At 34.7% G+C, this 14,853-nt stretch overlaps 1 protein-coding gene across 1 annotated transcript; it reads right to left on the reverse strand.

The window, feature by feature from the left end:
• Positions 1-3,284: 3,284 nt before the first annotated feature.
• On the reverse strand, positions 3,285-6,052 carry LOC115271595 (olfactory receptor 8K3-like). The gene is made up of 2 exons (XM_029914482.1): positions 5,184-6,052; positions 3,285-3,306 (listed from the first exon to the last, which is right to left on the reverse strand). Exons 1-2 carry the CDS (start codon positions 6,050-6,052, stop codon positions 3,285-3,287), a joined length of 891 nt encoding a protein of 296 aa, XP_029770342.1.
• Between the last annotated feature and the right edge of the window lie 8,801 nt (positions 6,053-14,853).

The raw sequence follows: 14,853 nt of genomic DNA on the forward strand, positions 1-14,853 counted from the left end.
CTGAAGATCCTACAAACATGTAAAAAGAATACAGTGCGCAGAGATTTAGCATTGCACCTTCACTATAAAACTACTCTAAGAATAGAAATGAAAATTAAACCATTCCCCAACCCTGCCCCACCCCCTGCCAAGCAGAGCATTCAACATTAAAAAGAGAACAATAAAGATGTACTATGATTATAGATAAATGATATTTGAATTTAAATATATATTTAAAAACAAGTTGAGGGGGAATAAAGTGAGTTTTAGAAAGAGCTACTTCATAAATGATGCAATATTTGCTTTATAATTATTATTTTTTGTTTTTAGTTAAATACCCTTTCTTTATTTCTCTCTCTTTCTTTCTTCCTTTCATCCTTTTCTTCCTTCCTTCCTTCCTTCCTTCCCTCCTTCCTTCCTTCCTTCCTTCCTTCCTTCCTTCCTTTCTTCATTATTTAAATCCAAGTTAGTTAACACATAGTGTAATAATGATTGCAGGAATAGAATTTAGTGATTCATCACTTACATGCTCATCCCTATAAGTGGCCTCCTTAATGCCCATCATCCATTTATCCCATCCCCCTACCCAACACCCCTCCAGCAACCCTCAGTTCTCTGTTTTAGATTGTCTCCTTCTCTGGTTTTGTGCTATTTTTTTTGCTTCCCTTCCCCCTTATTCATCTGTTTTGTGCCTTAAATACCATATATGAGTGAAATTATATGATGTTTGTCTTTCTCTGACTTATTTTGCTTAATACATTCTGGTTGTATCCATGTTGTTGTAAATAGCAGGATTTCATTATTTTTGATTGCTGAGTAATATTCCATTATATATACACACCACATTTTCTTCACCATCAGTCAATGGACATTTGGACTTTTCCCATAATTTGACTATTGTTGATAGCACAGCTGTAAACATTGGGTGCATGTGCCCTTTTGAATCATACAGCCTCTTCAGCAAATGGTGCTGGGAAAACTGGACAGAGGCATGGAGAAGAATGAACCTGGACCACTTTTTTACACCATAAACAACAATTAATTCAAAATGGTTGAAAGACCTAAAGGTAAGAGAAAAAAAAATCAAAATCCTAGAGGAGAAAACAGGCAATAACTTATTTGACCTCAGCCACAGCAACTTCTTACATGACATGTCTCTGGAGGCAAGGAAAACAAAAGCAGAAATGAACTATTGGGACCTCATCAAGATAAAAAGTTTCTGCACAGTGAAGGAAATGACCAGAAAAACTAATAGGCAACCAAAAGAATGGGAGAAGATATTTGCAAATGACATATCAGATAAAGGGTTAGTATCCAAAACCTATAAAGAATTTACCAAACTCAAAAAATGAAACCAAATAATCCAGTGAAGAAATGGGCAGAAGACATGAATAGATACTTTTCCAAAGAAGACATCCAGATGGCCAATAGACACATAAAAAGATGTCCAACATCACTCATCATCAGGGAAATATAAATGAAACTACAATGAGATACTACCTCACACCTGTCAGAATGGCTAAAACTAACAACTCAGGAAACAACAGATAATGGCAAGGATGAGGAGAAAGGGGAACCCTTTTGCACTGGTAGGATTGCAAACTGGTGTAGCCAATCTGGAAAGAAGTATGGAGGTTCCTTATAAAATTAAAAATGAAGATACCCTATGACCCATCAAATGCACGACTAGGTATTTATCCCAAGGATACAAAAATTCACTTTAATTTTAGGCAAAAGACATATTTTTACCTTAAAAAATGTCAAGGCTTGTTCTTTGCTTAAATCTGTATTTGTGCAGATTTTAATTTAAGTTACAATCTCCATTAGATGTGATATTGGTTATCAAGGGACATTCTGACTGTATTTCAAAGAGTTTTTCAAGCTTGTACTTAAGGAAGAGGGGCAACCCTCTTACTTGTCAGACTTTATGATGTGATGGAGGCATTATGTGGTGAAATCAATGCTATAATAGTTTGCTTCTGCCCAACTCCAACTAAATAGGTGATCTGGATTAAGGAGGGCACTTGTTGTGATGAGCACAGGGTGATGTATGGAACTGTTGAATTACTATATTGCACACATGAAATTAATATTACCCTGGATGTTAACTAGCTGGAATTAAAATAAAAACTAAAAAAAATAATAAAGAGAAAGTTGGAGGCAAAAAGAAAAAAATGAAAATGTGACTCACAAATAACATCGATCCTTTTAATAATATTTGTAAGTTTGAGAAACACATGGCATATTTGAAATAGAATTTGTAAAGATTGTAGAAATGTTTATGTAATCCTTTAATATAGAGGTAACTGGAAAAATGCTATGGAAACTTGTTATGATTTGAGGTTACTTTTTTTGAAAATTATTTAATTAGTTACACATAGTATCATAGTCAATATTTTAAGGGTCTAAGTCAAAGAAATTAATCATGAAAATCTTAAGGTCTTGGGTGTGAATTTTCTAAACAATACTCCATTTTCAGAGATTGCAGTTTTATTTTATTCAAAGAGTAAACACTTGCTGCATCATAACAAAAATCTAGCTTTCACCAAAAATTATAATAAGATATTCACAACCTTGGATTCACCCAGAAAGTTTGGTTAATCAGAGCAGAATATTAAAAAGATGGCTGGGTGCATCTGGGTTGCTCAGTTGGTTAACCCTCCGACTCCAGCTGAGGTCTTGATCTCAGGGTTTGTGGGTTTGAGTCCACATGGGTTTCTGTGGTGACAGCTCAGGCCTGGAGCCTGCTATGGGTTCTGTGTCTTCTCTTCTCTCTGCCTCTCCCATGCTCATGCTCTGTCTCTCTTTCTTTCTCAAAAATAAATATATAAATAAATTTGTAAATATACTACAAATTAGTGATCCATTTTTTATTGTGAAATATTGGAATGGTTTAAATGCGAAGATTTTAATTTTTTGAAAGTAAGAAGCATTGTTTTTATTTCATTATGAATGACCAGCTTCAGTCTATTCTCCTCTTTTGATTCCCCAGAAAAATACCTCTCTTTGCTTCCATTAAGTGAAAAATCAATTGTCATAGATTATATAAAATAACAGGTAACACAAATAACAGTTTTTTTTAAACTGTAACTCTATGGTATTAAATGTAAGTTTAATTACATGTAAGTTTTACAGTTTTTTAAAAAATATGAACTCTATAGTATCAAATGTAAGTTTAATTAAATGTAAGGTTTTTTTCATTCACACGTGTAACTACACCTTTATTTATTTGTTTTTAATTATTTATTTGCTTTCTTACATTACTTAGTGGAATAATGGTTTCAAGAATAGAATTTAATGGCATATCACTTACATACATTGTTCAAAGTTTCAAATTTTAGCTATCTTGATGACAGCTGAAATTAGTGACATCAGAATATATTCCTTATTTATATTTACCTAATGAAGAATTTTTTGAACACATTTATGTATTTTTGGCTCTCTTGATACCCAGTTTTGTAAGGTGTTTCTTCTGATGTCTTGTGCCCCCCAGCCCACCTGTTTTATTCCCTCCAAATAGGCTGCCTGTTTTGTTCATTGTCATTGTAAGAGTTAGGTAAGTTGTTGTTTTGTTTTGTTGTCTTGTCTAGTTTTACAAATTACTTTGAAAAAGTGAGAGTATTTCAAATGTGATCTCTTTGGATATTTTTCCACTTTCTTATGGCATATTTTCATTAATACAAATTTTTATTCTAAATAGAATACTATTATCAGTTAATGTTATTATATTTTGTCCCTTGCTTAAAGAAACTTTGCTAATCCCATCATGAAGATATTATTCAGGAACATTTTGGTTTCATCTTTCACATTAACATTTATAACAGATCCCAATTAATTTTTATATGTACTGTATAAATGACCAATATTCCTGTTTTATAGAAGAACCTACCTGAACTAGGTTAATTTACCGAGAAGCCTTATTTTCCTCACTACTTAGCAGCAGGACTTTTGTTTCAAAACAAGTGGTATTACACATGTGAGTATCTTGGACCTTATTTTTATTTTATTGAACTCTCTGGAAGTATGTGCATTAATTACACATTTAAAAAATAATCCAGCTTTAGTAAAGGCATTGATATCTCTTATTAGAAGTCCTCTGAAATCCTCCTTCTTCTTAGATATTGCCCTGGCTATTCTAGATCCGTTCTATACCATATAATTTTTTTATACCAACTTAAGCATTAAAAATAATGTTGGAATTTTGATTGTTACTGCATTAATCTATAGGAAATTTAGAGAAAGCTGGTTTCATCACAGCATTTATATCTTCCAATCAATGCACTTGATATATTAACATTTATCTCTCCTTTAAAACTCAGTAACATTTTTTGTAGTGTCTAGCAATGGACTCACGCAAATTGTTTATTAGGTTTTTCTGAAGTGTTATTCAGAATTTGTCTAGTGTAGTTGATAGTTAAAATTTTCAATTTTATCTGGTTTTTTTTGGTTAGTGGATAGCAAAATAATTGATCTTTCAAATACTGAATCTATATCCAACAATCTCGTACAACTCACTTATTATTTATAATATTTCTTTGGATTTTTAATGTATACAATTATTTCACTTGAATATAGCCAAACTTTTATTTCTCCTTCTCTATGCACATACACGTTCACATACCATAATGTAACAGAAATCTAAAATGTCATCAACCACAGGGAAATAGAGTTAAAGCATCATTAAGGCAGATAGTATTGACTACCTATTGATATAATATGCTCAGCAAAAGAAACAATAAAGGCCATCCTTTATACGTCAGTACATTAATGTGGTGAGCCCTGGAATTTAAATGGTATCCAGTCCGCACAAAAAAATTTAGACAAAACACATAAGGAAGCATTTCAAAAATTATTTAATGGCAGATGTATTAAAGCGGACGACTCTTAATTGTAACATAATTACTTGGCAATATGAGAACAAAAATCAGACATCAGTGCTTTGCAATAATACTTAAGGACAAATTAAAGTTGATACCAGAAGGATGATCACTAATTGAACACCTGTAAGTTGAAAACAGAAAAACATTTCTAGTTTTCCACGACTTTAACACAGCACCCTTTCTAAGGCTTATGGCATATAAAAACAAGTCTATAATCTAATTTATTTTATAGATATAGATATAAACATGTAGATAGATAGATAGATAGATAGATAGATAGATAGATATAAATTCTACATAGGCAATTTGTGCAGATTTTTCCATATCCTACGCAGGGCACCTTTCACCTCTTTGTTCCTTAAGCTGTAGATCATGGGATTCAGCATAGGTATTATTAACGTGTAAAATACAGAGGCAATTTTGTCAGTATCAAAGGAATGACTGGATTTGGGCTGCACATACATGAAAAAAAGAGTTGCATATAATACAACTACCACTGTCAGGTGGGATCCACAGGTGGAGAAGGCCTTGTGCCTGCCCTCTGCAGAGTTCATCCTAAGGATGGCCCTAAGGATCAGGGTGTAGGAGACAAGCACTATCAGAAGAGAGGACCCCAAATTAAACGCTGAAAAGATCATTATTATCAACTCAACATCACGTGTGCTTGAGCACAGCAAAGTTAACAAGGGAAGACTGTCACAGTAAAAATGTCTAATGACATTATGGTCACAGAAGGATGACATAAAAATCTTTATGGTGGTTATCAGTGAAAGAAAGGCACTGTGGACATAGGGGACAGCTACCAGCACCCAGCACACCTTTTGTGTCATAACAACAGTATAGAGCAGAGGGTGACAGATGGCCACATAGCGGTCATAGGCCATTGCTGACAGAATGAAAAGCTCGCTGATGATGAACAAGATGAAGAAAGCTAGCTGTGTAGCACACCAGTTATAGGGGATTGAGTTTTTATTAGTAATGAAATTGACTAGCATTTTGGGTCCCACAGCTGTTGAATAACCAAGATCAATGAAAGCCAGGTGTCTGAGGAAGAAGTACATGGGTGTTTGGAGCCTGTAGTCCACCATGGTGAGGATGATCATGCCCAGGTTGCCCACCACTGAGATCGCATAGATGATGAGGAAGAGCCCAAAGAAGGGACCCTGCAGCTCAGGCCACTCTGTGATTCCCATTAGGATGAATTCTGTTAGCACTGTTTGATTTTGTTTGTTTATCCAAGCCATTAAGAAAATTGCTGTGGGAAGAACCATCAGGAGAGTCATTGGCATTCCGATGATAACATCTCTTGATGTTTTTAGTATGCAAAGTCATTATAGTTAAGGGAAATCCATGTTTTAGAATTTTTTTCATGTTTATTTATTTTGAGAAAGATAGAGAGAGAGACAGAGCACGTTAGGGAAGGCAGAGAAAGAGAGAGAGAGAATCCCTAGTTGGTTTTGACACTGTCATCATGAAGTCTGATGTGGGGCTGAAAGTCAAGAATTGTGAGATCATGACCTGAGCAGAAACCAAGAGTCAGACACTTAACCAACTGGGCCACCCACCCCCAAATCCATTTTTTAAAATTTAAAATAAGATTCACTTACCTCCATCATTGAACCTGGAAGCAAATTTAGAAGTTCTACAATAAAAAGATGTATAGTAGCCATTTTTGTTTTGTTTTGTTTTGGGGGTATTTTTTGTGCCACAGGCTGATAGGAAATTTCTTTTCTTAAAATAATTATAATTGGTTAAACACATCATACTTTAGAAGGAATTATAATACAAGGAATGGACCTCTACTTCCTGTCCTTGAAACTTTAGCCCCAACTTCCAAGGAAAACCATTATTCACTCATATAATAGACTTTGATTTAATTCTGCATATTTAATGATACTCCTGTTCCTTTACCCATTTTGAGATTTTAAATTGTATTCTTATTTCACTCTACTTTTATTAGTTTTCAACATTGTTCAATAATTTTTATGATGATAGATAATAATTTAACTTGCAGAAGTCTCCCCATGCCCACTCTAATGCACATAAATAAATGTTATTTTCTCTAGAATAGTGCATCTGAATATTTAGCACTTGCCTGTGGTTTCTTCCGTTTCTGACTTCTACTATGTTGCACACCAAGTAAGGTCTACATCGGCATCTATAAATTATTCAATATAAGAAAGAAGTATTAGCAAACATTTCTACCACTACATTGACTTTAGCATTAATATCTCTGAAACGATGGGCCGAATAGGATAGTTATATTTTCTAGCACATCTTAAAACAAGTAAAATTATTAAAATGTATTTGATAATATACGACCTTAAATCATCCAGTAAGTTGCTATAAATACACATCCAAAAAAGAGGAATGTCACTTCAACGTAGGGGCAGCTATCTCAAAAGTCTTAGAGGCTGGCCAATAATATTGCATGACATAAAGGAATGGACGAGAAAGACAAGGGGAAATAGATATGGCATGACTCATTAGAAGTATTTAAAGTTTTACCTGTTTAAATGTGCCTGGACCAGGACAAATGATTGCTTGATTAGCATCAGGCCAACTAGACATGGTAGTGATAGAGACGGAATACATCAACTATATTTCCATCTGAACATAATTCTTACACCTTTATGTCAGCTTCCATCAAAAATACATAGAATGTGTTGGGTTAACACCTTTTATTTAAAAATTATACTTCATCTTCCTCTACTTTTCCAAATCCTTTGTCCTTCAGATTGTTTTTATGGCAGGTGCTTCCAAACTTTTATGGAAACAAACTCATTCATATATCTTACTATTCAAGGAGGAAAATGAGAACTCCATTGCAACTCATCCTAGGACACAAAATCATGTTTTTTTTTTTTTTTAAGTTCATCCATTTCTTATGAGTTAGTGAAAAAAGAGCATGAGCAGGAGAGGGACTGAGAGAGAGGGAAAGAGAGAGAATCCCAAGAAAATTCTGCTCCATCAGTGCAGAGTCTATCTCAGGGTCTGAGCCCACAAATCATGAGATCATGACCTGAGGCAAACCTAGGAGTCAAATGCTTAACTATCTGAGCCACCCAGGAGCCCCACAATATTGTTCTTTTTAAAAATAATTATATTTATTTTTTAAAAATATAATAAAGAAAGTTATAATAATAAAAGGACCCACAATATTAAAGCTTATGGGGCATCTGAGTGGCTCAAACAGTTTAGTTTTATGACTCTGTCTTTAGCTAAGGTACTGATCTCACGGATTGTGGGATCAAACCTCGAGTTCTGCAGCGATGACAGCGTGGAGCCTGCCTGGAATTCTCTCTCTCCTCTCTTTGGCTCTCCTTCTGTTCATAGTATCTCTCTCTCTCTCTCTCAAAATAAATAAACATTTAAAATTATATTTAGGATCATAATTTCGTACATATATATAATGTATAAATTCATCATTGATTTCAGTTTAAAAAATGTGTAAGAATTATAGGACACTTGTCCAAGCTGCATAGATCCCATGTTTGCCTGAATGGTTTATTTTTGGAAGCTGTAATTAGAATTCATCCCATTATCTGAGTGAATTAGGGAAAAAAACTGAATATTTGAAGAAATGAAGAAACAGTATCATTTAGAATGGACAAAAGCAATAAAAATTAAGAATAAAAGGGAAATTCCATAATGATGGAATATCTTTATAAAAATTAGACCGAGCCTGCCCTTAATAGGTGAAAAATTAAAACCTCTTTAGGAAGCATTATAAAAATCCTATATAAATTGGCAGAAATACTATGTTCCTGGAGTGTGCAACTTAGTTATAAAAGTGTCAATTCTCTGCAAATTAATCTTATTTGAACTATGCCTTACAATCAAATTCTCTCTAAGGAAATTTGTAGATCTTGACACTGACTTAAAATATATCTTAAGAACGCAAATTACAAAGAATAAGCAAGACATTTTGAAAAGACATGTGCTACCAGATGATAAAACTTATAAAACTGGGTTATTGAGGCAATATGGTATATGACAACAGAACAAAATAGGGAGGATCTCAGAAGACCCATGAGTGCATACAACTACAGTGTATGACAGCAGCAGCATGGTAGGACAGGCATGCATAAGGGATATATTTACTAGAGCTGGGGGAAATGATTGTCCTTACAGAAGATGATGAAACTTGATGTTTAGCTCATCCATATGGAAATCAACACTAGACGAGTCAAGGATCTAATGTCGTAAGAAAATATTCAATGTTTATGACCTGAAAAACTAGAACTGCTGTTTGTCCTTAAATAAAAAGAAATTTTAAAAATATAGTTTAGAAATTCAAGTTTAACTTGGCAGACAAATCTATTTCTCAAAATTTGTTTTCCCCAAAAATCTATTCAAATCAACAACATAGGCACAACAAGCAATAACATTCATTAGCAGCAACCAAACAAATGACAAAGTCTAAGGCCTTAAGTTTCAAAAATTATACCCAAAGAAAAGACTATTTCACAACAGTTTGTATACTGTGGCAAACCTCCTCACCCCATCACCTAAATACTTGGGTGGCCCTCCTTCCCTCCAGCACTACCCAAGCACAGTCTGGAAAGTAACAAGGAAACTGAGCATCACATTTGACTCTTAACAGATGAAAGTAGAAACTCCAGAGCAGAACCAGAGCCAGGGGGGTGGACATGAAGCCTCAGGATGTCCTCTTATGCAAATGTAAACCCCAATATCAACTCAATATTCCATAACATTTTGCGAATAGCCTCAACTGAAATAAATGGGTTGGTCAAATTTATAACATTGCTCTCTCATTCAAAGGAGGGATTGAAAGAGAGAGTGAGGGAAAGAGAGAGGGTGATTCTAAGTTGACCTTACAAAAATGCCAACTCCACCTTCATGATGTTTACCATCTGGATTCTCAAAATAAATGTAGAAAAAATGACAAAGATAAATGAGATTCCTTACCACATTCAAAGAACAAAATAATACTGGTAAAAATATATCATCAATTCTGGAGAAACTAGTTATGAAAATAGATTATTAGTACACTTGATAGAATGTACTGAGTCTGGTATTGGTGACTCTTATTGGTAAACATTATCAAAGACAGTCATCAAAACTCTTCACTGCAGATAATCCAGTAATCAATCTAATCAGTGCCATCTATTCCTCTTAAATGAGGACTGACTTCCTGTCCCCCCATGTGGCTACTAATCTAACTGCTGTTAAAAGAATTTATGAGTGTTTCCTCCCTTTGAGACATTTCCCTGGGAGCTTGAATGCAATTCTTGATTATTCCCAAAGCATCTGAGAGCAGGAAATAATGCCACCATCGTGTCTTTGCTAATTGTCCAGAGTTACTTTGATTTCCCTATTGAGAACATGTTTTTAACATAGAGAATTCTACTGCTTCAGTTGTTATTTTTATTGCAATTACTCAAATATCTGGATTTAAGTAGATTATGTTTTATTTCCATGTTTTAATCATCTACAAATTACATAAGCTTTCAGCAGTTTCCACAATGGCTTCTTCCATGTTTGATGCCTGAGGATAAAGACAAAAACTATTTATACATGATAATAGTGTGTTAAAAGTTCAGAAGGGATAAAAAGTATGAATATATGTAAAGTTATTATATTTTATTTTTAAACTAAAGGACTAAATTGAAAAATCGATACCCTAATTCCACATCCCACCTGCCTCCTCATCATAATTTCCTATCCTTTACTTCAGTTTTCCTTCCTTCACAAGTACCCTTTGTACAAAAGTTGATATATGTGCTGAAAAAGAAATGCAGCTCTATAAAGTGAATATAGTATATGTTTTAAAGTACACACACATTATAAAACTTCTTTTGATACTTCAAGGTTCTCATTCAAATATACGTCTTTTAATTTTATTCATTTCTACATACACACCAATATTTTGCTGCCCTCTAGTAAAATTGCTATAATCTGTCTCTTTCCCCATTTACCATAAGTTAGCTCCCATAGTGACAGGCAATTAGTTAGTTACCAACTTTTGACTTCTCCATGGATCATCACAGTCAACAATTTGGTTGACTCAACAACAAAGTCTGACCGAAGAACAAAAAAAATCTGAGATGTTTTCTTGGGTCCTGTTTTGGGTAGAAAATGAACACATTTAAATTATTTAAACCAGGATGGATCTATTTCAAGATTTCTTTTATGGTACACATTCAACCATCATACACTGAACTTCAGACTGTGGACCTCCATCATATGCATATGAACCACTGGTATGAAGTATGAATGATGAAGGTTGTAACAAATAAGTAAAACATTTAACTTATAGAGCTAAAGCTATTTTTACTTGATTTAACACCTTTTTTTAAGAACTCCAGATATTAGTCTAGATTTGTGATAGAAAAATACACTAAGTATAGTCCATATCAACAAAGAAATTAAGAAATAACCAAGACAAAGACACATTAATTTTAAGTGAATCTTACTATTTGAATGTCTAGCACAGGGATAATACTGATAAAGTGGTTGTTGAGGTGACAGAATCCTGACACACATCGTGAGGCGGAGGGTAGGGGGACAGCAGCCTCCAAATCTTGCTTTCCCTCCAGGGCACCTGGCTAGCGGGCATCTCAGCCTCCTGGCAGTTAGGTGTGGAGAAGTGGCCTCCTGTAGCCTGATGCACCTGTGGGAACAGAGCCTCTCCCCGTCTCTGCCAATCTCTGCACCCCTTTGCGCTTGTCCTCAATGTTTCCCACAGTGCCTTTCTGTTTCAGAGATTCTAGTTACCTCTGGTAGACCATGAGATGAGGATAGAATACTGAAAAATTGTGAGGGGAAACCAACAAAGAGAAAAGTGATTACAACACAAGAGAAGGTGCCACAGCTATTAAGGAAGTGTTTGCAAGCATGGTGAATATTCATTGATCTGAAGGCAATAATTTGAGTATCCTTGGAAGTAAAATACTTCCTTGGAAGTTTTCCAAACATGAAAGATTTTTACTTACAGATTTCATAAGGGTTTTAAACTGATATTATGTAATATTCTGAGTCCATGTCTTAATCACATGGTGATTGTGTAAACACTAATACTCATTATTATTCAGTAATCTATCAGTTCTTTGAAATATGAATTTTAGTCTTTTATAAAATCAGTACTTATCTCTTCTGACAACTATTGCTCAAGTTGGTTATGTAGCTTGATGTTTTTTAAGAAGTAGATATTCTGACATTTACATTTAAGTTAACCTCAAATCATGTACGTTTTGTGAGATGAGATAAAAGATTGTTATCAATGGGGCTCCTGGGGGGCTTAGTTGGTTGAGTCTCAGACTTCAGCTCAGGTCATGATCTCATGGTTCTTTTGAGCCCCACATCAGGCTGTGTGCTGACAGCTCCAAGCATGGACCCTGCCTCAGATCTGTGTCTCCCTCTCTCTCTGCCCCTCCCCTGCTCATGCTCTGTCTCTCAAAATAAATAAATAAATAAATAAATAAATAAACATTAAAATTTTTTTTTAATTTAAAAAAAGTTATCAAAGCTGTTTTGTCAACCAAATTTCTCCAACCTAGATAATGGCTGTTGTTTATAACAGTACCTTTAGGTAAACATCTGATGAAGGTTTATGGACTTCCAGAGAGATGGTATTAGCAGTTCAAACCAAGATTATATAGAATGTAAGGGAAAAGAACTCTCCATTGGAGGACTTACAATTTCTCAATGTAACTTTTGAATTAAAAAATTCAGAATCATTTCAATTCCTGTTGTCTATTAAATTTTTGACATAGACATATGTCTTGGGACATAAGTAAAATATTAAGACGTATGATCCCTTTGATTCAAAACAAAATCAGTGGCTGTAAAAATAGTACTTCAGAAAGATTTTGGGATTGAATTTATACAATGGCATTTACTCTGCTGAATTTGGGAAGTTTGATGGTCTTTCTTATTGTCATGGTCTTGAGAGGATTCAGGGTGTGCCACCTGCTCTCTGCCTAGACCTTCCTGACCTGTGGGGACAGGTCAATCTGTCTCTGTGACAGCTGCAGAATGAGGGACCCTGTGGTGTCATTTGAAGTCTGTCCTAAAGTGACAGGTGGTCAGACCTTGCCTTATGACTGTCTTGCATCTTCTCTCTCCTATCACCTCTAGGGGGATTTTATTGCCTCTGCACACAGATACCATGAAACTCTAGAGATGTTGGATGAGCTGAAAGCACAGGTGACCTAACATAATAGCTCACAGAAGGAGCTTCAATCAATTTGAGATCAAAGCTGACGTATTAATTATTTTCCCTAGCTTAGTCCATGGAAAATTGGTGCTGGGCTGATGTGCCAATTCTGTTGGTGGATGATGTTGATTCACCATTTCCGATTTATGTGTATAAGTGATAAGTGAATGCCTATATATGTGAACGTGTTGTGTCAAGTCAGTGACTCAGTAGTGATTTCTCACAGTAGCACTAGGAAACTAATACCACTGACACCATAATTATTTTTAGAAAATACATATATATAGGCCGAGTCAAATGGTAGACAACACTACAATGTTTATTCTTGACTTTAATTTCTTAATAAATGCATAGGATTGGTAGAAGTGCAAGTGTGAGTTTAGCCCTTTGGCTCCAATTCTGTTCACCTAACTAGACTCAAAGAGAATGGCTTTCTGACCTGAAATGTACTTCTCCGTTGTGCGTATGCAGCTTGGTGAAGCAAAATCAGGCATAGTAAAACACACATGCACACACACACAGATAAACATAAAATAGATTATATATGTCATATTGTTTTATATATCTCCAGGTAATAGAACATAACATCTGAGTGGCTAATGCTATCTAATTATTGCCAGTTTTGTCTGTGGAGACTAGGACTATCGACCACTGTGTGACTTTCCAGTTTCCAACTAACTATTCTGCTTATTTAAAATGAAAGTTAGGAATTAGGCTTTGAAAGTGAGTGTGGTGGATCCTGTATTAGCTTATTTCTGACTTCCCTGAAAATGTCATCAATCTACTTTACTTCCAGTCATAGCCTTACCTCACAGCACATGTTGCTTCTTCCTCTTGGCATTGTTAGCAGATTTTGAGTGCAAAGGCAGAGATAGAGCATAGAATGAGTATTACATTGTATTTATATATATATAATTTTATTTATTTATATATATATAAACTATATTTATTTATTTATTTATTTATTTACCATAGTGCCCTAGAGGCTTGGAGTCACCGTCACCTTAGGGTCAATGACTTTTTCGGGGTGCCTGGGTGGCTCAGTTGGTTAAGCCTCTGACCTCGGCAAACGTCATAACCTCAAAGTTTGTGAGTTCAAGCCTTGTGTCCGACTCTGTGCTGATACCTCAGAGCCTGGAACCTGCTTCATATTCTTGCATTTCCCTCTCTCTGCCCCTTTACAGCTCACATTCTGTCTCTGTTTCAAAAATAAATAAACTTTAATTTTTTTTAAATAAAAGGAAACGACTTTTTCTATTTTTTTCTTTTTCTTTTTTGGTGGTCTACTAATATTTTACTCCAAAACACTAAACAATAATTCTCAAAGAAGTGTTATTTGCTGTTATGATTTTATACCAGTGATGATTAATTCTAAATAATAGTGTTTGCTAAGAGAATATGATATGCAGAAGTTTAATTTTATTAGCTTTATATTATACCAAGATAAATCCCAACATTTTGTTTTGTGTACATGCACCAAATGAGAGGGATAAAGGAAATGGAATCCCCTTTCATACATATCCTTCTGTTTAGCCACATGTCCTATTTCCCTGTGTATCTAGGCATTTTTTATTTAGTTTTTATTTTATCCTAAAATTTTTTCCATGGGATATAAATTTATGTCTTTGCAAGATAAAAATGGATTCAAAAATGTTCAAAAATTGAACAAAGGAAAGCTTCCAAACTCATTCTACAAAGCCAGCATCACCTTGATACCCAAACCAGACAGGGACCCAGCCAAAAAAGAGAACTACAGACCCATATCCCTAATGAATACAGATGCAAAAATACTCAACAAGATACTAGCAAATC

This window comes from Suricata suricatta, chromosome 11 (genome assembly GCF_006229205.1).
Source record: "Suricata suricatta isolate VVHF042 chromosome 11, meerkat_22Aug2017_6uvM2_HiC, whole genome shotgun sequence".
Lineage (NCBI taxonomy): Eukaryota > Metazoa > Chordata > Mammalia > Carnivora > Herpestidae > Suricata > Suricata suricatta.